This window comes from Centroberyx gerrardi, chromosome 23, assembly GCF_048128805.1.
Source record: "Centroberyx gerrardi isolate f3 chromosome 23, fCenGer3.hap1.cur.20231027, whole genome shotgun sequence".
In the NCBI taxonomy this organism is placed as follows: Eukaryota; Metazoa; Chordata; class Actinopteri; order Beryciformes; family Berycidae; genus Centroberyx; species Centroberyx gerrardi.
The window spans coordinates 9,917,905-9,941,912 of NC_136019.1; the positions used below are offsets into that span (position 1 = coordinate 9,917,905).

The 24,008-nt window shown below is 47.6% G+C and overlaps 1 protein-coding gene across 1 annotated transcript in view; it reads left to right on the forward strand.

Annotated features, from left to right (window-relative positions):
* The window catches only part of LOC139927635 (protocadherin-7), a 109,835-nt gene that overhangs the window by 35,625 nt on the left and 50,202 nt on the right, over positions 1 to 24,008 (forward strand). Inside the window, exon 2 of the mRNA XM_071919836.2 lies at positions 16,575 to 16,794. Within this exon, the coding sequence (XP_071775937.1) occupies positions 16,575 to 16,794 (220 nt within the window). The remainder of the gene's footprint in view (positions 1 to 16,574; positions 16,795 to 24,008) is intronic.

The window sequence follows — 24,008 nt, forward strand, 5'->3', positions numbered from 1 at the left end:
TTCAACACTGATGCAAAGAGAGAGAGAGAGAGAGAGAGAGAGTGTGTGATCTCGAACCAGCCGTATTCCAAAAGGGGGCTGCCTGTTTTAATGTCACATCCATTTAAGCGCTATGTCCATCGGCTGGGAGTGTGCGTATCTGAGCTTGTGTTTGTTTTTGTGCGCACGGATGTGTATATGTGTCCCTGTGTGGGTGTGTGTGTGTGTCTTTTTGTGTCGGTATGCGAGGACGCATGCTTTTTTTATAAACGCCCGTGTGCGCGTGTGTATGCGCTGACGTCTGTGCGTGTGTGTGTGTGTGTGTGTGTGTGTGTGTGGGTTCTTTCTAAAGATCTGAATTCTCAGCTCATCTCCACATGTGTGCGATGTGAGAGGGGGCTTGATTCCGAGCTGTCCAAACAATTTTTGGGATAACGAAGGATCAAGCCGACTCTGCATTAGAATGAGAGAGAAAACAGTGGAGAGAGGGAAGAAGCAGGGGCGCGGGCCTCGGCCGGGCCACGGCAGCAGCGTTAGAAAAGAAAAGAAAGGAGTAATCCCTCCGCCCTAACGCATGAAAGAGATGAGCAGCACCGCCGCGCCGCACCCCTACCGGCTCTCGAGAGCGGAGCTTGTGCAGTTTCGATTCGCTTGCTTTAATTGTGATTTTTGACGGCGGATCTTCTCGGTGAAAATCTGCCCGGTCAATCAGCATTCCTCCGGTCCGTCGAGCAAATGTGCGTGGGATAAACAGAAGCCCTCTGATCTCCGGCAGCATACTGTATACAATACCTTGGGTGGTAATAGTATCCTACTAGCGGGGGATTTCCATGTGTTTACAGTGTCATGTGTTGGATGTAATGCCGCCTCTCTCCCTTGTCCTTCCCGTCTTTCTCCGCTGTATAAATTTGAAAAAAAAAACAGAAAATGCTGCAAAAAAAATCCTCTTAAGGAAAAGCGAAGGTGCTTTCTTGACTGAAGCCCGTGAATGCGGGAGGAGTTTTGGGGCTAAAATTTCACAGCCGCTAATATGCATTCAGCCTCATCTCCTCCTCTGCCTTGTGGTGACTCGGCTGCTAATGTGTGACTGACAAGCCTCGGCTCCTGCGTTGATTGGAGCACTTCTGCAGGTTGGCTAAACACATGCCTGATGGACAGATCTGGGCTGTGAGTGGGATGGGTGTGTCCCACTGTGTGTGTGTGCGTGTGCAAAAGCTCATACGCGCTCATATCAAAGCTCCATCTCGTGTCCGCTGCACCTTACACAAAGGTGCACACACTGTTCCCTCATTCAAACACCGTGCTCACTGGCTTGCGTTTTGAGCTTCTGTTGGAACTGTATTGTTTTGAGTAAGATTCAGTGTTTTTGGCCGTGGCTCCGCGTGGCGGCCTTGGTTGCCTGGCTGCAGCAGGGAGCATTGGTTTTTACTTTGCCAGATTGCTGGGCTGCCTCTCTTATTTGCCTGCTTAAATTAGCCCAGCAGGGACATCGTAGTTGCCAGAGTTATTTTGCTCTTTCCTTTTCTTTTTTTTTTCACATTCTTAATATTAATTCTGTCCGTATCTCTTTCTAACTCTCTGCATACTCCCTCCCCCAACAACCGATCAATACGCATTAGCTCTAAGCAGGCCGGCAGACAGAAAGGTCGGGGGGTCGTCCATTAGATCGCAGCGCGGGTCAAACTCCGAACGGACATTCCTAATAACCGCTGGTCCCGAATCAGCAACACTAACACACTCCTGACCCTCATCAGCACCCGTCAAACGCGCTAAACTGGCCTCGGATGAGAGCTTTGTTTACTCTTTCGCGGCCTATAAATGGCATGATGTGTTTCATGATGAGGCCATATGGTTAGATCCGGTCTCTTTGTTTATGATTGTAAACTCTACTCAGCGCCTTAAGCAGATAAAGGCACGGCGATCTTTTTTTTAAATCCACGCCAGAGCCGCTGCTGTCTACTTCCTAGTGGAAATAACAGCAAATGGGTCATTGATCACGTCTCTTATCGCGTCCTACTTCTCAGTGACCCAACAATGCGGCGCGGTGAGTATCCCTTTTACATTTACTCACCGGTGACACCATCTTGTTTCGGCGTGATCATAGATGGGGAGATAGAGGAGACGAGCCGTTCTTTTGTTAAGCCTTCTAATGCTGTGAGGTATAGGCGGGGGTTAATCAAAGGTCTTATACGATGAATGAGGCATTGTTAATCCAGTCCGGATACTGTATCTAGGGTAAACCCACAGAATCCGACACACACTTAAGACTCACACAGCACACACTTAGCGCGCACGCAGAGATGTCCTCTAGTGCGCGTACACACACACACACACACAGGAGCACAAGCTCATTAAAACGCACAAAGACGCACACGCTCGTATTTACACAATGAAATATTTAATACTCTAAATCACACAAACTGGTACATAAATACTGCTGTAATCAGCCATAGTTTCCAGTTCATTGTGTCTCCAGCAGCCATGGCGATATCATGTCCTTAGCTTCCTAAACGAGGGATTTGTCCAAGACCAAAGAGAATCTGTACCCGGCAAATGACTGCGTATCTTCGGTCGCTTCTCATTTAGCTGCTCAACACTTTAAAACCGGAGTGCTATTTTATTCATGCGGATTCGGGTGGTCTCTTCCCCATCTCTGCCTCTCCGACTCTGCCTCTATCTCTCTTCTTCTCTCCCTCTCTTATCACCCCCCCCCACACACGCACACACACACACACACCCCTCCTTCTCGGTCCTCCACCACTCCCCCCCCCCCCCCCCCCCCCCCCCGCCTCTGCCTCTCCTCTCGGCCCCTCTCCGGAATCGCGCTATAAGGATTTTTAGCGAGGGCTCAAATTAATTTCAGCTTGTTAATTCCCTTTGAAAAAAAAAAAAAAAAAAAAAGGGTGTGCAGAAGGGTGAGGAGAAGAAGAAGAAGAAGAAGAAGAAGAAGAAGAAGAAGGAGAATTAAAGAAGCAAGCCAGGTCGCTTGTTTGAGTTTCTAATTGCCAGGGCCCAGAATATGACCTACAGATGTGAAATTCCCCACTCGATGAAATATTAACTAGATTGTAGGGCTCGGCGGAGATCAGCTGTACTGGAAGGCACTGTATATAGGAAGAGAGAGAGAGGAAGAAGGAGAGAGAGAGAGAGAGAGAGAGAGAGAGAGTGAGAGACAAAGAGAGAGAGAGAGAAGGCAGCAGAGAGACGGTGGCATTGCGACTCAACAGGATTGAGGTTGATAGGGTCATGTAAAGGAACGTGGGAATGGTAGAAATGAAATGGAACTCATTAGCAGAAGAGAGGGAAGGATGAGAGGGACCTTCATCCATATGTGTGTGAGTGTGTGTGCGTGCATGTGTGTGTGTGTGAAGACACCAGCAAGCTCCTCCAAGGTCTTACATGGCATAAAACCTTAATGTGAAACAGACCGCTCACCTTATCTGTGGATTTACGACCCAACAAGCCATTCATCTTTCTCTAGCTTGTTAGTATTACGCCTCAGCCCCAAAGTATTGAGATAAGCGGAGCGCGAGACATGAGAATTAGGGACTGGATTGAGTGTGATGGATGACTTGGTGGGTAATATTCTTGACAGATGGATGAGAAATGAAAAGTTGTCGGTGCCGAAAAAACAAACTCACTAATGGTGATGATCACATCTGGATGGGCTGATACCTGGCACAGCTCCGATGGGGGGAAAAAAAAAAAGAAAAAAAAAAGAAAAAAGAAAGCTCTTCTGCGCTGACTCCTTGACAACAGCTTGACAACTTCTGTAACAACCACCACCAATATTGTTATTTAGGACCGCGGCGTCTCAGCAAGATGCAGAACAGGCCATTTACCATATACATGAGTGTGTGTGTGTGTGTGTGTGTGTGTGCGTGTCAGCTACGACAACGGCGTCTTCAGATGTTACAGCGCGATTATAATACGACTGAAGTCCCCCCAAAAACACTCAGCGGATGCATCTTGGGAAAGGGACAGCCACCTAACACCCCTCGCTCTTCAAACCCACTCCCATGGGAGTTCACGTCAGCGGTTAGCGTTACTACAAAGCCAATGCATACAGATTTCCAACAGCCGAAATAATATTCGAAGCCAGATTTGCATATTTTGCCTCGTAGTTGTGTTGTGCTGCATACTAATGACGAGGGCCACCACTCACGGTTTTTAGCGTATAAAGCATTATCGTTAGCTCATTGAGTTTTCACTTAACGCCTGACCTGCTTTTCATTCTGGCCAAAGAGGGGGACCAGAGGCGCGGGGTGGAGGGTGGGTTTGGGGGGGGGGGTGGGGTGGGTGGGGGGGGGTGGGGGGGGAGACAAAGTAAATACGCAGGGAATAACAGAAACTGTAGCCTTCTAAATAACTGCTCCTCCACTGCCCCAAATTCATAATAATGTGGTCTGCACTGCAGATAAATAAAACACACCCAATTTTCTTGTTAGCATAGAAATGTGGGCCAGGCGGCTGGTTGTTGTTTTTTTAAGAGATCTGATTATTGTTTTAAGGGGGAGCTGCCTCAGTTTAGATGAATAGCACCCCCATACACACACACACACACACACACACACACACACACACACACACACACACACAACCTCTACCTCTCAATTTACACAGGGGGTTAAATTAGCAAGCCTGACGAGGGCCATCATTAGTGCGGTGCAGAGCTGGACTATGCTGCTAGCTTTGGCTTTATGAGGAAATGAATAGGACGAAAACCTGTTCTGCAGGTACAGCAGAGTGGAAGGGTGCTCACACAGCCCAGTCTGAGGCAAATCCTGGGCATTGTTCTTAGATCAAAGAGAGAGAAAATGCCATCGTAATATGAGCTCAAATGAAATGGATGTTTTGTCTTTTTTTTTTTTTTTTATGACAGCCTCGTTTTTTGGCCTTGAGTTTTAGGGTTGTTGTTTCAAGCGGTTTTGTTGCGGTTGGGTGACAGAGGGAGGGAGATACAGAAAGTGAAAGAGAGAGAAAAAGAGAGAGGAGAGAGAGAGAGAGAGAGAGAGAGGGAGAGAGAGGGAGGACTGCATTCATTTCTGTACTCCCTGAAAATCCACAAGGACACAGAAAAGCCTATTCATAGCGAACGCAAACACACATATCGCTATCACGGCTTCATGCCTCGCTATTGATCTGGCATCATAGATCCTACATGATCCGACACGTGATGCCCAGCGCTGTTCTTAGCACTCGTCACTATTATCTGTCACGGCGGTGTCACTCTAAATCAATAGCCATCTCAGAGTCGCTGAACTCCCCCCCCCCCCCCCCCCACACACACACACACACACACACACACACACACACATATAACACCACCTCCTTCATAGAGTCAGTGACTAGAACAGGCCCTGTCACTCCGGAGACTGTGTGTGCGTTTGTGTGAGTGCCGTCTGGTATGTGCACACAGCGGCTATCTTTCTCCGCTAGCTTAGGTTACTTCAATAGGAACCATTCTTCCCCCCCTTCACCGTACAACCCCCCCCCCCCCCATCCCCTCATCTCTCTCCCTCTCTTGATTAGTAATGGAGGAGAAGGGGGGGCTCTCTCACACACACACACACACAGATAGGTGCTTTCACCTGCGCCGTGTGTGCGCCGAGCAAAGTGGGCGGGTGAATGTGGGAGAGAGGAGGGGGGGGGGGGGGGGGGGGGGGGGGCATATTTCAACGCGACACAGGATCCGTTCCGTCTGCTAGCCATGCTCCCCCCCCCCCCCCCCCCCCCCCCCTCCCCCCCTCTCCCTCAACCCCCCTCCCCCTCCCACCTTCACCCTCCGCCTCCACTGCCCATCTCACTGACGTTTCTTTTATTCTTAGGATACCAGCTGCCGGTAAGGTGATAGGTGAATTGCACTCACACACACACACACACAGACACACACACACACTCACTCCGCGGGGATTGATGGCACTGGGGCATCTGCACAGAGCTAACTGGAGAGCAGGTACAGGTGTCCGGTAATCATGCCTGTTTGACCTCTCTGTAACCTTTGATTAAGGACAGGTAAAAAAAAAAAGTTTTCTGCATTCCGCCTGTTTGCTCACTGTCTTAACAAAGACCCTCATTGTTAGCAATTTCCTATGTAACCTGACCGCTGTTTTTTCTCTTCCTTATTCAATAAGGGGAACAGCTTGCAGCTAAGAGAGGACAAAAACAGGCCAAATTGAACTACGCATGAGTTTCTTTGTACTCCTCCTCCAGTGTTTTTCTGCATTATTTTGACTTATTGGGCAGAATTACCAGAGGGAACAAACAAGCTGCGCTGCTAATTGTGTTTTTCGACACTCCTGTGCCCCCTTAACAAAGTGCCACTGCAAGCAACGTGCTGGAGAGCTGTGACAGTGGGGACCAAAACAACCTGACGCCATTATCAAATTTCCCATTATCTCCCCAAAATGGCCGCCCAGTCGACTACTGGGTAATGAGATCTAATAGGGCTGGAGACGAAAATGAGACCTTAAGAGCGCATTGTGGATCTTCCCGGCTCTTGTTTTTTTCGTTCATTGGGAAAAGTGTCACAGAGAAGGCAAGAATGGGGGGAAAAACGGAGAGGGGAGAGACTAAGTGTTAGCTAAGTGCACTCGAGGAAGTGCCTGGGAGGAGAGGACTATTTTACATGGGGATTAGTGAGCATATCGGCGTCATCAGGCAGCGATACGGGCCCTGATAGGCTGACTGCCTTTGATGCCTTCTGAGGCAAGGGGCCTTATCCCTTTCACCTATCTCCTGCAACACGCTGCTCATACACACATACACTGATCCAGCCCTTTAGAACTGCTGAGATAGGGAGGATTATATGGGGTGTGTGTATGTGTATGTGTGAGCGTGTACATTCGAGTGTACCCACGCACGCGCATGTGCGTATGTGCCTGCACGTGTCACTTTTGCCAGGATGATCGTATGCCTTTCAAAGTCGATGCAAATGTTCAGATAGGCACGTGTCAACATGCAAACATGCTCACACGCACACACACACACACACACACGCTCATCCACCTTCAAATCATCACACATAAACACAAGGTATTTAATCTTTTATAACAAGACACAAAGCCAACACAATGTTTCTGAGCAGACTTCATTTCATATTCCCACGTCAGACCAATCCACGCTGTCAGTTAGAAAAGACGCCGCCTCTCCACTTTCCCCCCTCAAACGCTATTAAAATTTTTGTTATGTTTTTCACTTTGTCCGCGAGGCCCCCTGGTGAAATGAACACATGGGGATTGTCTGGGCCCGAGCCAAACACACATAAATTTCAATATTAATTTGGTCGGCACCTCGGCAGCCTCGCCGGCTTCCTAATCTCCCGCCGCATATCTTCATTATCTGAAAGTGTGCTTTCATCTTAATTCCATTTTCATCCATCAAACGTCGGGGAGGTTTGACCTTGCTCGATCTCGACAAAGATAGCAAAGTAGGGAGGGAGGGAGCGAGAGTGACAGAGACAGAGATAGGGGAGAGAGGGGAGAGAGGGAAGTTGGGAGATAAGGGCCGAGGGGAGATGATGAACGAGGATGGAGAGATGGGGAACATGACAGGAAGAAATGTGGAGGGGAGAAATATCTTCCATGCCAACCGACAACGTCTGCTGAATGTCTGTGTGTGTGTGTGTGGGTGTGTGTGTGTGTGGGTCCGACTAGCAGGCTATTCCGTCTCTCATAATCCTCATGTTGCACCACCACAGTGTGGCGTGTAAGAGGCTACGCTTTCCTCTCAATTCCTCTCTCAGTTCTTCCCTCCCTCCATCCTTCCTCTTCATTCGTTCCCTCCATCCCTCGATCGCCGTGGGCTCTCTCCATCCTGGTTCATTCTCTCTCTCTCTCTCTCTCTCTCTCTCTCTCTCTCTCTCTCTCTCTGTCCCTTCTCACCGTGAGCTTATTTATTCCGACATTAGTGTTTAATTACTCATTTGTAATAATTGTTTTCATAATCGTTTGGATCATAATTGTCCTACGCTGCTGTTGTCAGGAACAGGTGGTGGTTGGGGTCTGTAAGGGAAGTGTGTGTGCATGTGTGTGTGTGCGTGCGCGTGTGTGTGAATGATGTGATATGGACATAAGTACATGATTCAATTGGCATTGATTTCATCTCGGCAAAGACGCGCCCCCTGGTGGTGCTGTCCTGACGAGATGAGGATTGGACATTTGCTGTATGAAATGAGAGCGGGGGTCTCTAAAAAAACGCTCAAAACACACACTGTGCACAAGGAGACGCGCACAAACAAACACACACACACACACATAACAGTACACACAGCTACTTATCCCACATGAATGATACATGCCTGCATGAGCATACTCAAATAGAACGCCTCATTAACGGATAAGCCGGATATGCTCTCTAGCCTCCCCCAATCTATCTCTCTCTATTTCTCCTCATCTCTCTCTCTCTCTCTCTCTCTTTTGTCTGTTTGGATGGCGGCCCTGATCCCCTAAATGCGGGTTATCTGTCATCAGTGACACAGGATGGTAAATAAAGAACCATTTATCAGCCTTATTAAAGCCTCTACACTGTCTCCTGCTCTCCTTCTTATCTCTATCTTTCCCTCTCTCCCTCTATCGGTCCCTCTCTCCTATCTCTATCTCCCCTTTTAGATCCCGCCCGCTCTTTTCTTCCCTCCGATGACATTCATTTCTTTTTTTACGTGGCCGAGGTTAACAATCGAAGGCTTCCGTGTTTGCTCTTGCAGGACAGGTGGCAGGCGAGCCGCCGCGCCTCCCTCCCTCCCTCAGCGGTGAACCAACGCTCGCCACGGCGCTTTGCCCGCCATCGCGCCGACTCCGGGCTTTGCTGATGCCGCGTCACGCTTTTGTGCTGACGCCCGGACCCGTGTCACAACGGGCTAACGTTAGCGCCGGCCCGAGGCTCGTCACATACTGACAGTAGCGGGCCGTCGGTCGGACGCAGCGCTGCCGGCGCCCCGTGACGGATCCCCATACGTGACACCTAGATCCCTCGTGCCAGAACGAGGAACCTGCCTGAGTGACATGTGACGTGACATGACAATGCCAAAGACATGACACACGCATGAAGAGACACACACGCACACATACATGCATACACTCAGCAGACAGACAAGAGGCACTTGCACGCATGGACGCACAGGTAGCGATGTGCACACACACGCACGTACACACGCGCGCACTTAGCGGGTGGTACGCCATTCAACTGTCAGTCTGCAAACAAGGGCCGATGCAGAAAAAAGTAGGAAATGCGATAGCGAGATTTGCAGGCAGACTCTATGTAAGCAACACCAGGGTCAAGGTTCGGTTGACACTCGTTCCCAGTGTCTGCCAGAGCTTGTCTCAGCACCGGCACCTCTAACATGTCGACATAGGAGAACGCAGCATCCATTCATAATGAGAGGATGTAATCTGATTCTCGATTGACAGCCACAGACACCGCTATGGAAATCCGCAAAATGTAGCTCAGTATAAGTGGAAATACCGTGGTTCTTTTGTCCCTGTCTAGACGTTACGAGGCCATCATTTTTTAACCCTTATGGGTCTTTTTACCCTCCTAGCAAGTTGTACGACGCTGGGCTTCCTGCGACGGCTCTCCAGAAAAGCAGCAGAATCCCACAAAGGATGCTATGTGTCAGCTTGAAGCTAATCCACTGTCAGTCAAATTAACCCCCCCCCCTACCCCCTACACCCCTCCCCCTCAAAAAATAAATAAATAATACAAAAAAATAACCCTTCTCTTTTGCCATTCAGAGCAGGTCAGGGGTTGGGCTAAGCTTCTGAAGACGTTCAAACACGTCCCCCCAGAATAGTATCTCTGTTACACCAGTGGCCTAATCCGCCACTTGAAGAGCAATTAAAAGTTTAGCCCAGACTTTAAGAAAGTAACCATGTGTGATCTTTTTTTTCTCTCTCTCTCTCCTTTTTTTTTTTTTCTTCCTCCGGGTCTGTCTCTCCGGCTGTGCGCATGGGGTGCATGCTAATAGGAAAGCGCTAGCTGTGGCACTCCTCCAAAGGCATTCCATACACACACTGGGAAAAGAGAAAGACTGAAGGGGGGTGGGGGGGGGGTGGATGAATGAAGAAAATGGAGTTAGGGATGGGAGGATCAATCTTTCTCACTTCCGTCACATCTATTTTGCTTCCTTTCGCTCTCTCCTTTCTTGCTCTCTCCAACTTTCACGTTTTTGTTTTTCTTTCTTGCCCATTTCCCACTCCCCACCTCCTTTTTCTCTATCCAAAGTGGCTCCCAAGGCACAAGCTCTCAGACTGAGGATTTATCCCTGCAGAGGTTCCTGGGATGAGTTTTCGTGGGTAGCAACAACTTTTTGTGGCGTAACCCCCCACCATACAATAGTCTTAAGCATCAGGGAGTAAAACCGATTAGCCAGACCTTCATGTTCTGGCTTTGCTGCTGTCTGTTTGGATTCCTTAAACGCTCTCTGCTCACTGGAGCACATATACTTATATAGATATTTCTTCTGCTAAACGAGGGCAATAAAGGGTCAATAAAGACCCAAGGGAACAACACTAGTGGACTTAGAAAAAGCCTTCAAGGACATCCAATTGATCTGTGTGCTGTTAGATCATAAAATGACCACATGGTAAAATGAAGGGGAAAAATACTCCCTCATGCTTTCAAAAATCGAGGAGAGAGCTAATAGCATCATCAGCTTTTAACAAGACTGTGTGCTGTGTTGCCCAGCGTCTTTATCTCCAGTCATAAAAGTATTTTTAAAAGGCATTTAAAGATGTAATTATCAAGCGTACTGCATCTGCGAAGCTTTTGATCTCACAGCTGTCTGACGTCATTTTAAGTGAAAGGTTGGCATTCAAATCAATCATAACCTCCATGTCTCCATTACTTTCAAATCCATGGCTATGAGGTCACTGCTCAGAGATCACAGAGTTGGTGAGCATTTTGGACAGGTGAGGGATTGGCAGCTGGACGCCCTTGTACGCCTCATTGTGTCTGAAAGGATGTGAAAAAAGACCACTTTTTTTTAAACTCAGCCAACTAGAAAAAGACAAAAAAAAAAACACTCCTTGCATCTCTTTTGACTCTGAAGATAATGTTGGAAAAAAATCAGACACCGGCGTGTTTTGAACTCGCAGGCGCCTCTTTTATCTCTGCTTTGTTTTTCTTTCCTTTCTCTCCTGGAGTCTTGGGTGTTCTTTGGAAATGTTACCCCGGCTTCTCTCCTCCTTCCTGTCTGTTTTCTGGGAAAGAGTGGACCCTGGGAGGAATGTGAGCGGAGGAGTGAAGCGAGAAGGAGAGAGGGAATGTGGAGAGGTGAAGAGGAGTACTGGAGCTTGACTGGGCCAAAGCTATCAGTCAGACCTGAACATGATACCTGCGAGTGCGCGGGTGGTTACAATAACAAAGCTGCAGCCTTGTCCGCCAACATTCCCACCCCCAGCTCGGCCCGCGCCGAACCCCTCATCAGGATGCCCCTGGTCACTCCGGGGGCTCCCTCACCTGAAAGACCGAGCCACATTAGGCCTCCCACTGCCTTTCGACTTCTGAGGCCGGACCGTGTCAGAAGCCTGGTCTCAGGTCAGCCTGGAGGCTAGTAATTAAGTGCAACTGAGCAGCACCCAAATAGAACCTGACCCCATCCTGATCAGATTCCAATTGATTTCCACTCAGACATTCACCTTGAGGGCATTTGTCTCATTTATCGCTTGAACATCATTGTATCTCACTATCTTTTTAATTCACAGCGATGGAATTACACTTAAGTTCCTTCCGAACCCTGCGCACCTACACATGAGCTTTGCTAAGCTAGCAGTAGCCACCGGGTTAAGTTAAGAGCTAATCTAAGCTCCCAGCAAGCATGATGTTTGGTGTTGCATGGCTATTTAGCACTTACTGTGTGTCTCAGGTGGCGTATCACAGGTCACTGTCAGGTTGGCCATTAAAAATGAAACATGGCTTCTTAATTACTGACCGGCACTTTTGGCAATCATGACCATACTCATGTGTCACTCCCCTCTCTCTTTCGGTCTCTCTCTCTCTCTCCACGTCTCTCTCTCTTTTCCCTGTTTACTTGGCTGCTTGATCTTTACCTCCGTCACTCCCTCGCTCATACCTCCCTCCCTCCATCCCTCCATCTCTCTCGCTTGGCTGCAATAAGACACTGGCCCCGCAGTTTATGTTTGCTCCCCTTGCCCCAAGTCCGCCCAGCCACAATTACTTCCCGCGGTTCACGGTAGTGGGTCACTGCCATCCGCCACAGGCATTTACAGCTGAAATTACACACAGTGCGTCTGCTAACCCATTCCACCTCCATCCTTCCTTTCTCCTCCACTCCATCCAGGGGCCCTGGAGAAGTCGGGCTTAATTATAAATACAGTCATCCGGGGAGAGCTGGTTCACGACAAAAGTCTTACTCAAGGAATGACTGTGGGCAATATGGATGAGGAGTAACATAGCATAAACAAGGCGGTCATTGTGTGTTCTGTATATATATCACATGCATAAATGAGTGGAGAAGTCAGGCTTGCCAAATAGGCAGATCATTGGAGATCTGATTATCAGAGAGTTTTAGAAAATACTTGACATTCTAATGTAACAGCCTTGAGTAACATGCATTGAGCATCTTCTCAACCATTGATCTGTACGAGTCAGAAAATCCGAGCAACAGCAAAGAGATCCACGTCTAGACAATGTTATCCATTCAAGGTTTGCTGGGAGATAAAAGCACAGATCAAGTGAAGCGCAAACCGAGCGCTCTTGACAGCCGCTCGGCGCTTCCAGTTAGGGGGAGAAGGAAATGAAAATCAAATCCGAGAGGTCACACATTATTGACATGAGTGGCGTGGTCCTGTTTTTATTGGCTCCGGCGTTGCTCGAGTCAGGCAGCCCATGTGTTTTCCCTTTAGCGTCCAGGAAATAGCCCGGGCCGAGCTTCGGACACAGCGCCTCCGTAAACCTGTGGCTTGTTTGCATTGTTCATTTTCTGGGATGACGGAGTTGCTCAATCACCCGTAGCTGTCACGGCTGGCTTTCGATCACAGCCACGGCCCAAACAGGCCCCGGCAGTGAGGGAAAGGGGGCTGAAAGGGGGTCCCGGCATCTGGTAGAGATAAAGCAAACTAGCGCTAAATTGTAATGAAAGCCATGCATTATGAGCCTGGCTACTCTCTAGCGGGCGGGGGTCAGCAGTGTGTGCATGTGAGCGTGTGTGTGGGTATGCGTGCATGTAACCCAACATGGAAAAAAAGGCACATTGTGGTGTAGGTTTTTGTGATTTTCAGTGATTTTTGCATTTGAAGGTTTGAAAGTGTATATCACATAATAGGGAGTCAATAATTAGTTTTGCTTGAATTATTAATTATTGTGTCAAAAAGTGTTTTCATATGTAAAATGGGTCTCCTTTAAAGTTAAATGAGCCTGGGTACATGGCATTTGGTCGTGTGTGTGTGTGTGCTAGTGTGTCTTGGCCCGGTCCCTGGTGAATTGATTGGCAGCTGAGCGGCCCGTGAGGGCAGGAGGTCAGCGTGGGAGTGGGAGGGGTTGGTATCAAAGGGCACTGTACTCGGTCAGGGTTAACGAAAGCGTTGGGTCTGCAAATGGCCAATATGTGGTGAGAGAGGGTCAGAGAGAGGGAGGCGGACGCTCCCACTGTAAGGCCCGCTGTCTGTTTCTTCACAGTGGAAGAGCTCACTCTTCATCACGTACGCAAAGAAGTATCTTTTGGGACAGCCCCAGTCATCACCTCTGTGTGTGTGTGTCTGTGTGTGTGTGTGAGTGTGTGTGACAGATAATTGTGGTCAGTTTTTCCCCCTGGTTTGGCCATGTGACAGGCTCTGACAATTTCTTCCTCATAAACACTTGGGGGAAGGGAAAAAAGATTGGTTGTGACACCCAGAAAGCCATATGTGATTTCACACGGCATGCTGGACAATTCGTTTTTCTTTCCCCGCCTACTGACACACACACAAACACACACACACACCTATACACACACAGACATGCACATGCACACATATGGGAAAAAATGAATCGCTTTTTATTTTATTCATTTGTTTAAAAGACACAGAATGAAGGGAGCGAAGGTCGCTGTGCAGACGTGGTTGCTGCAGATTCTAAACCAAAGCCTCCGGCGATCTCTGTGTGAACTCCATTTCAGGTCTGCAAACAAATTAGCTTTTTTTCCTCTTCTATCTCGCTCTCCCTCCAGTGAAAATAAGGGGAAATTCAGGTGAACAAAATCTATTTGTTCATTTAACTTTTTTTCCCCGTCTGCTTCTTTTCTCTCTCCCAAACTCAATTTTCCCTCAGTGCATGCTTGCTCGAGTGTTTATTTTCTTTGCAACGGTCTTGCCACCAATTCATTAGGCAAGAGTCGTTTAATTTGTATCATTATGTATCATTGTGTTTCCCAAGGAGTATGGCACTCCACTAAATCTAATCCAGACAAAGTATTTTTTTTTCCCACCACACACAAGCTGTGGGACTTGTTAACACACACCTCACACCAAACAAGTGCTTCTGAGAAAGAGAGAAAAAACAAACAAACCAAACAAACAAATAAAAAAAATGGTTTAATATCTTAACATCTCTTCAAGTGTTATTCCACTTATAGAAGGCAGTCCTCCTTCTGGGCCCCGATTTTAATTATGCAACAAATGTTTGACTATCCAAGTGAAATTTGCATGAATATTTATATCAATTCATTTGTTGAGTGTTGATTGTAATTACATGGAAACATGATTTATTGCCAAGATTGCTGTGTTAGCCAGCCAGCCAGAGAAAGAGAACCGGGTGGAAATATATAAATAAATGCAAATTTCTGCACACAGCAAGAAGAAGACCATTTTTCCCAGTGGCTTGTGGGAAATTTCATTATCAAAAAGAGAATGTTCTACAGTGTCTGCCTGGCAGAGATTCAGGGGCGCTTACAATAATTTTCTGAGGATGACAAAATAACAAAGAGGTTCGCCTTCCTAAGGTGACCTGTCACCCCTTGCTCAGAATACTTCCTACATCTGTGTGTATGTGTGTGTGTGTGTGTTTTATCCATCCATTCGTTCGTGTGTGCCCGTGTGCAAGATGTTACACAGAGCTCGGCGTGATGTTTTGACTTAGACGTCTGCATTCTGCCTCTGGGATCATGAGTGCTGACAGATGCAAGGGTTGGGATAGATGCGCAAATTAAAAGTGCAATTCCCTATAACTGGGGCTGATAGCAGATTTCACCCCATCAGGGAAGACAGTAGGGAACAAATGGAGGGAGGGAGAGAGAAAAGGAGAGAATGCTTGAGTAATGGGCCTCTGTCCCGTTTAATATTCTCGTGATGGAAAAAGGAAGCGAGGAGGACAGAGGGAGGGGATGGGGGGGGGGGGGGGGGGGGGGGGAGAGACAAAAGCAGAGGAGGAGGAGAACATGTGCAAGTGATGAGGTCCAGCAAGGGGCAGGAAGAGAAGATGCACAGCAAGAGAGGGGAGCTGTGACTGTGTTTGTATCTAATTAATGAATGGCATTAGCCATTTGTTATGCCATTTATTCTGGTAATGACCAAGCCTAGTCTTTCATTCCTCGCCTCACGCTCATTCTTCCTCTTTCATTCCCTCTCTCGACCATTACCTTTGTACACGCTGATACAGGGATTGAGAGATGCGGAGGGAGAAAAGGAAACACACTGAGACAGAGAGAAAGGGCCTCAGCTTTAATGACATGCTCCGTTACTGCTTAACTCAGACACTGTTCAATAACTTGTTAGTGTCACATATTGAACCCATACATGACCCCACAGCTCACCTAGTAAAATGAGGTGTGTTCGTGTGCTCACACGCAACTGTGTGGGGGTGTGTGTGCATTTGGACACCTGTGCTTGCGTGTGTGCATGTACTTGAGTGGGTATTTGCATCTCTACCTGCATGCCGCGTGCCTGCGTGCCTGTGCCATTTGTGTGCCTGTGACTTTGCGGTCTCATTCACACGTCTTCGCTCTGTGGCAAATCAAATCACACGTCCTGCAGAGACAAACGCTTGCGCACCTCGTCCTCTTCTTGGTGTGCAAGTGAACAGGTGAACGAGACCGGCGCGCTCTCCCCTCCTTAGCTGTACTTAACACACGGGTTCAGCCAGCTGCCATGTGTACTGTGGTCCCCCGAGCTTCAAGGGAGCGTGTCAAAGACTGCCTTTGTACCTCTTCATCCATGTCCCTATTACAAGGTCTGGCTGTTGAAAGTTTTCAGTGGAAGCTAAAGACAGGACCTTGTTTGTAGTAAGAAAAGCTCTTTGGTGGCCATTGACAGGACTCGAGGTTATGTGTGTTTTCAGTGGCTAGGAAAGTGTCATTCCAGGTCTCTAGCGGTGTCCCAAACTTATAGGTAACACCCCTTCTACTTCATGACTCCTCCATGACGTAGCCCCCTTACCCTCGCCCCCTTTCTCCCTGTCCTATTTCCCTACCTTTCTGAACTGAACCCCCTTCCTAAAAACCCAGAGGATCTGAATGCCCATTTCCTGGGTGTTTTTCAAACTCCTCCCTCTGCTCCAGCTTCACCGTTGACGTCTAACAAAATAAAGCAAAAAAGAAATAGAAACTAGGAAAAAAAAAACAATCCCCTTTGTAGTGACCCCCGGCCGTCTGGTTTCTCTTGTAGCCGTTTCGCCGAGTGACCTTCTCGGTGGTGAGCCAGCCCCAGGACCCTCACCAGCAGGGATCGCTGCAGAGCTGCTACGACAGCGGCCTGGACGAGTCGGAGACGCCCAGCAGCAAGAGTTCGTCGGGCCCCCGGCTGGGCGCCCTTCCCCTGCCCGAGGACAGCTACGAGAGGACAACGCCGGATGGCAGTGTCGGTGAGGCAGAGCACATGGAAAATGGTAGGGGCAAACACTGAAAGGAGATTAAGAAAACGATAGGATACAGGAAACACACAAGCACACACGCACACACTGCCCACATCATCCACGTAGCACGTCGGACGATAGACACATTAAGTCTCACAAACACGCAGAAACATGCGAGGTGTTCCTTTTCTTTAAATACTCCCATGTTATCAAGTAATAGTTTGTTGAGGTGTTGTTGGCTTGAAGTTAGGCGTCACTGGTTAGGCTGGCTCTAGATAGTATCGGGTGTGATTCTGTGTCGAGGTTTTGATGCAGCAGACGTTGCGGCTTTGATTAAAACTAAAGCCGTTCTACAAATCTACAGGGCCTGAATCATGTGATGACGAGGCCTGGGATTTATTGAAAGTCTATGGTTTTGTTTCAGAAAGACCTGGTTTACTTGATCAAAGGGGCTACGTGAGAGAATATATGTAATAGGCATATTCATTTAGATCACGCCTTTCAACCCTGTTTCTCTCCTTTGAGTTTGCACCCCACTCTTTTGGACCGCTTTACAATTTCCAATGAATTTCATTTGGCGCCTAGGTTTCGACTCAACTGTGGATTGATTTTCTACATGATCTCTCTATTTTGCCTTTTATTCCTCAAGATGAAATAAGGGAGGAGTAGGCAATGGGGATTGGGGGTATTACCCAGCTTGACTTGTTTAGGGGCTCTTGAGCTGGTGTAGATAGGTAGATTTGCAATGCGTAGTTGGCTTGAGGCTTCTATGAAGCAGTTTATTTTTCTCTAATCAGAGGAAGGTAGAATTGCTGTTCTGTAGGTTGTAATGCAAAAGGACGGCTGCCCAGAGGGACTGAGCGGGAGAAATAAAAGAAAGCCTATTATATTAGCAGTCTCTAGGTAGCCTTCCCTACAAACCTTTTGTACAGCAAGCCTACACCAGTTTCCAAGCAAGGCCATAGATGTATGTGCGAGTGCGTGTGTGCGTGGGTGTCTGCATGTGCAGCGAGGGATAGAGATGGTGGTAATGGTCCCATTGATAGTCTAGGAGTCTGAGGCAATGCTTAACAAGGAGTAGCTGTCTTGAGAGCGCTAAGCCTGAGTGCCGAGGCTTCCCCGGAGTGGCTTAGGATAAGGATATTCAAATGGCATTAAGATCAAGAATTCTCATTCAAATATCCAGATCCTAGACACTGCCTTTATAGACAAAGTTGTCCTGTAGATCACGTCTTAACTTTGTGAGAGCAATGTGATGGCATACCAGTCAATATAACTTTTCCATTGTGCCCACAAGGTGAAGCCAGGACAAAGTACTGGTCATTTGGGGATGGCCGAATGGATGAAATGTCTGCTCAGGGGTTTTGCAATGACCCTGTGGCAGATAGAAAGTCAAACAAATCAGACAGATGCGCGCATCAAATGGGCACTTATGCAGGTGTCGGAAATTAGCTTTCTTACATTTGGGCCTTAATGCAGATTAAAAGGGATTTGAAAGACCTTGGTCTGAGTGTGGGCTGGTAGGGGTAGCCTGTGGGTATTTAAAACCTCCACTTTCAGACAATGGGCACCCATTTACTGGCCAAATTAGCCCCAATTAAAGGCTCATTTCAATTTGGTCTCTGCTTAAAGTAATTGGACTAGGACAGTCGATAGCAGACAACCCAGTTAGATCAAAACTATGATCAGCCTATCAATCAAATCCACCTTGAGAAATAACACAACATCAAATAATGAAAGAAAGTGATCCATAAATGCGTAAATTGAATATTGAATACAGAAAAGAACATATATCATAAACTACTGTCCAATTTGAAATATTTTAGATATTACAATAAGCAAACATTCACCCAAAATATATGGCAATATATTCCCCATCAGTTTCTCTTCACCAGAGTGTGAGTGAGTTAATTTTCCTTTTCCATGGTTCCAGGGGATAGTATTGGAAAGTATACTGGAGCTTTAGAGCAGATTTGTTGGAGGAAAAGAGTCAAGGTCAATCCATGAATCAGTCTCCATCCAAGAGAAACAACTAGCTCTGCTGCTGCTCACTATCTTTAGTGGGATCAGCTGAATTGGTGTGTGTGTGTGTAAGTGTGTGTGTGTGTGTGTGTGTGTGTGAGAGAGAGAGCCGTACAAGCAAGACAGAAAGTAAGAGAGTGTGTGTGAACCCAGTGTGTGGCCCATTTTGTTCATGTTCTTGCACTCGATGCACCCTATTTCCCAACTTCTACCTCAAAGTCTTTTTTTAAACCTCAAATCAACCTGTGAATCTCAAGGTAGTGATTTTGCAGCACATTCAATATCATTGTGAGTTCTTACAGTTGCTACTCTGAGGCTATCAAGAAATATCATCTGTAATTAGGGGCAGCAGGGTTTGCGAACTGGTCAGAGAGAGTGTCCTGTAATCGGTCTAAGACCTATGGTTCAATCCTAGAAAACAGACACAGCTATGTATGCTTTTAAAGGTGTCCTTGAGCGAGACACTGAACCCATACTTGCTTATTTATTGTAGGTCACTCTGGATTAGGGCATCAGCTAAATACTTAAGTGTAAAGTAAATGTAATCATCTAAGGTTAGGGCTAATATTGGCAAACTGCTACAGCCTCTTGAGGAAGGCTAACTACAGTCATTAGCGCTCCCCCTTGTGTTGCAGTCAGAGCACACACAGACACCTCCACTGCTACATTTGCTCTATGCGAACCCCAAGTCCATTAGAAAATTAGAGAGTTATGAGGAAAGGGGGGGAAACAAAAGTTACCAGATGGCCTGCAGTGGCGTACAGGATCGGCATGGGTGTCATTAGCTGCAGGTAATTGCGGTCATTTACGTGCGTAATCTAATGGTGATGCGTGGTGAGAATCTGAGTGCGGCCCCGCTGTTTGTCCTCTTGCACACCGTCCGGACCAGAATGAAGTAGGTCAGGGAAGAGAGTAGTGTGTGTGTGTGTGTGTTTGTGGGCGGGGCAGAGAAAGTCAACTCAAGACCAGATTCAAAACCTCAACCTTGAGGCTAGAGCCATGAGTCACCGTTTGAAAGCATGGCCGCCACATCACAGGCTTTTACCAAGGACTGACTGGTTTGCGTTACGGTTCCATCATGTTTGACAGCCATTGATTGGCGCCAGGATGAGCTGTGGATAAAGGCTAATGTCCCTTTTGATTCCATGGTTATTCCCGTTCCCTTATGGCTCGGCGTCTTTGGGAATCACTGGGAATTCTCCTTGGAAAGAAAGGAGGCGTGCTCCAAGGCTCAGAGAGTCACTAGTGAAACCCTGCCAGCTCCGACTTGGTTGTTGTCAATCGATGTTCACACAATCAATGTGCAGGAACAACCCTCCTCCACTGCAGTCCCTCATCTCCCTCTCTCACACACATGAATGCACACACGCACACACACGAACGCACACATGCAGACATCCATACAAACACGCACGCAGACATATACACACGTGAAGACAGCACACACACATGCAGACTCTCTCTCCGCCTCGCTCTATCTCCCTCCTTCCTTCCTTCCTACTCTGCACAGATGTGCCGGGGGACCATGTTTTCTTTCCCTCATCTCCTTCATCAAGGTCAGCTTTCGAACTTTATTATTTTCTACTGGTCGACTGCTTTCCACGGGGAGTGTCAGAAAAGCCCTACTGCTCCATCCCAGACGAACTCTTCCAGATCCAACTCAAAACAAAGAGAGTCGGGGGTCACCGCGGGAATATCAGTACATTCTTGACCCATTCCACACTGCACAAACTCTCAGATAAGACTCTCTGTAGTTTCATCTTCACAGACTTCCTTTCAGCTGATCTCAAAATGAAGGATAGTGCAAATCTATGTTGGGAACCTATGAGAATTCCACTGCATCTGTACAGATGTTTCTCAATATGTTCAGTTCAATAGGGCACAAAGAGGCAAACTTTGGCAAATTTGTAGACCAGCATAGTAGTTCCAGCATAGAGTATGTTCACCATTATTCTTGCTCAGCTATGGCATTGGGTACACTTCATGAAGTCTAGATCTTTTTGATGCACAGCTGGGCCCCTCACTTATTCATAAGCTTACCCCCATGCTCATTAGATATTCATAAACGCTGAGTGTTTGGAGTCAAACACCCGATTAGACCGTTATGGATGTCAAAGAGCCCTTCCAGACGTTCAGTGTTATCGGCGGGTCAAAGAATTCTGCTCCGCTATTGATCTCCACATCGCCAGGGGGGCCAGTGGATTTTTCATTTTTACCGTGTTAGCTCGAGCACACCTCGAAATAACATGCTTCGCTGTTGCCCTTTCATCCTTGTGTGAGGCGTCTGAGGTGTGTGCGGTGTTTTCATGTGAGACCTCCGCGCGAATCAGAACAGCTCCCGGCACTGAAGATGTAATATCATTGTTCAAAACATCACTTCAGCTACGCAACTTGCTGCGCTTTGTTTGCTAGGGGGTCATATGAGTAAAGCTTTATCCTATTTAATCCATAGCGTGAGTCATTATGTTGTTTCTTATTATATAAAAATGCTTGTAGGCCTACATATCTACCTTTTATTTTACTTTTACCTCCTTGTGTTAGGCCTGGACCCTAAGGTAACTGTTGATACTACTGTAACATGCTGCTAGCAGCTAGGCTATACTACGGTAAGCTAGGCTAACGCATCCTACCTGGAGATTTTAGACATTTTTTACATGGATGTAGTGGACAGTAAACCCATATAAAATCAATTTAGCCACCATTTTATTTGCGGAATAGAGCTTAGTCGCCTTTTCAACCTGGTTGGCATGAATCTTTATCAACTAAATTTAAAGCATACATCACAGGAAGTAGTATCAGGCTGGTGTAAGCTGGTTTTAAGGGGAAGGGGAAGCATACATAAATGCTTCTCTGAAATCGATTTTTGTTCATGGTGCTTGTTTGCCTTACGGTGATCACTGACAGACAGGAGGCCGTAGTTTACCCAAATTTTTATTTACCACTACATCACCGGCTGTATCTCACTCTCTGATGGCTGCTTAGGTTATTGCTGGCTGCTAAGAGAGACGAACAGCGCAAATTTATTGGAGTCTCTAAGAGAGTGATAGCGCGTCGTGCTGGCTGCTAACGTTAGCATGCCTCACACGCTTCTGTGCTTTGGCTGCCAGACAACAACCCCCACCCCACACACACACACACACACACACACACACACACACACACACACACACCAGGCTCTCACTTTCTCCTGTCTCTCCTGCTGAGAAATCTCGGGGTACCGCTGTTGGATTACAAACATCATCATTTAGTGCTGGCTAGCTGGCCCGATAGAGTGGGACAGACAAGTGGCACATCACAGCAGTTATCAGTCAGGTAGTCAGAGAGTACAGGCACTCTCTGAGCTCCCTCTAACATACTGTACACACAAGCCCACAGTACAGAATAAACACACACCGCAGAGACGCACAAAGCCACACGCAAACACACAGACACACATCCACACACACGTTAAGGCTAGTGCACACATGCATGGACACACATAGAAATAAATTAGCTCTCGCTGTCTTTCACACACACACACACACACACACACACACAGAGTCCTCATTCAGCACAATGAGGCGGTGCATCATTTTCCAGCTCTCTGAAGCACCTCACTAGATCACTCCATTGTTGTTGTTTCTCTCTATTTCCGATGCTATGCCCATCGGAATACTGCTTAGCCTGGTTAATAGTGTGTGTGTACGTGTGCGTGTGTGTGCGTATGTGTGTAACTCTGTTCATTAGGCAAGCCCAATCGTGGGGCCAGATGGCAAAGCGAGTTTGTTTAATTAAAACCATTCATATTTCAAGAGCGGAGCAGCAGCAGCGCTGGTCTTAGGTCTGATTTCCCCAACTTGGTGGAGGGATGGGAACGTGGGCGGAAAAGACGGAGGGTGCGCAACACACACACACACGCATGAGCTGTGCTTGCCTGCCTGTGTGTGTTTGTGTGTGAATATGTGAGCAAGTATGTGTGTGTGTGTGTGTCTGTGTACTCATCACGACCCCAGTGCAGCGAGTGGTGCAGTGGAAAATCACCCAGTGGAAGACACTCTCACCATCAATCAGTATTTTACACTCACGCTTCCCCCCCCCCCCATCGCCCTTTCCAAGGTCACGGTCCATGTGTTCGTTCAGCATGGCGGGGAAAGAGTTAAAAAGACCACAGCATTTATCAGAAAATTAAAATCAGGCCAGAAATGGGAGAAATCCTGCCCAGTGTAGCTATCTTAATCAGTTACGTCTGCCTATCCAAGGTGTGTGGGGTAATGCATGTGTATGTGCGTGTATGATGTGCGTTCACGTGCGTGTGAAGCTCGACGCTTGTGTAATGCGCGAGAGGGTTTGCGCGTGCGTGTGTGTGTGCAGTCCTCTCCCACTGTGTCACACATTCATTCCCACCTGTCCCTTACCCCTCGCCTCCTATTTCTTCCCCTGATATCCTCAGGTGACAGCGAGGGAGATAGAAAGAACAAGAAGACCTAGTGAGATGGTGTGAAAGAAAGCGGCGAGGACGGCGGAGAGAGGGAAGCACGGCAGAGGCAGAGGCAGAGTAAATGAGAAACACGCTGTGAAATGGATGGAACGACGGAGGGAGACAGACCAAGCGATAGAGACGGGCAGAGAGAGAGAGAGAGAGAGAGAGAGAGAGAATGAATGAAAAAAGAAGAAAAAAAAAACCATGAGAGAGATAGAGAGAATGAGAAGGCCAGAGACGCAACAGACAAGAGAGAGACGATGAGAGCGGGAGAGAATATGAGAGAGAGAGAGAGAGAGAGAAAAAGAGAAAAAAAGAGAGAGAGAGAAGGGTGGCATGCATGGGGAAGTTGCCAGCAGGGAGTAGTGGCTGACAGAGAGATGATTGATCACTGCTCAGCCAGAGCAGGCAGGTATTCAAATCATACCCCAGTGTCACACACACAGTCCTCTCTCTCGCTCTCTTTTTTTTTTTCCCCTCTGTGTGTGTGTGTGTGTGTCTCTCCACATGGGCGGACATGCACATGTACAGCCCACCCAGTGCAGTCTTACTCCCATAACACACTGCACTGAGGGAATAAAACTCCTACCTGCCTAGCTGCTCTTAACGCAAAGCAGGCAGACCAGGGGGAATCTGGGGGAAAGCATCGACCCCTTATTGATTTCACCTATTAAATCCACTTCAGTAATAAAGGGGAGAAGTAGACAGAATGGGAGGAGACAGGGTAAAGAGGAATTTGAAACAGCCTTGAAACAATTGGAGATTT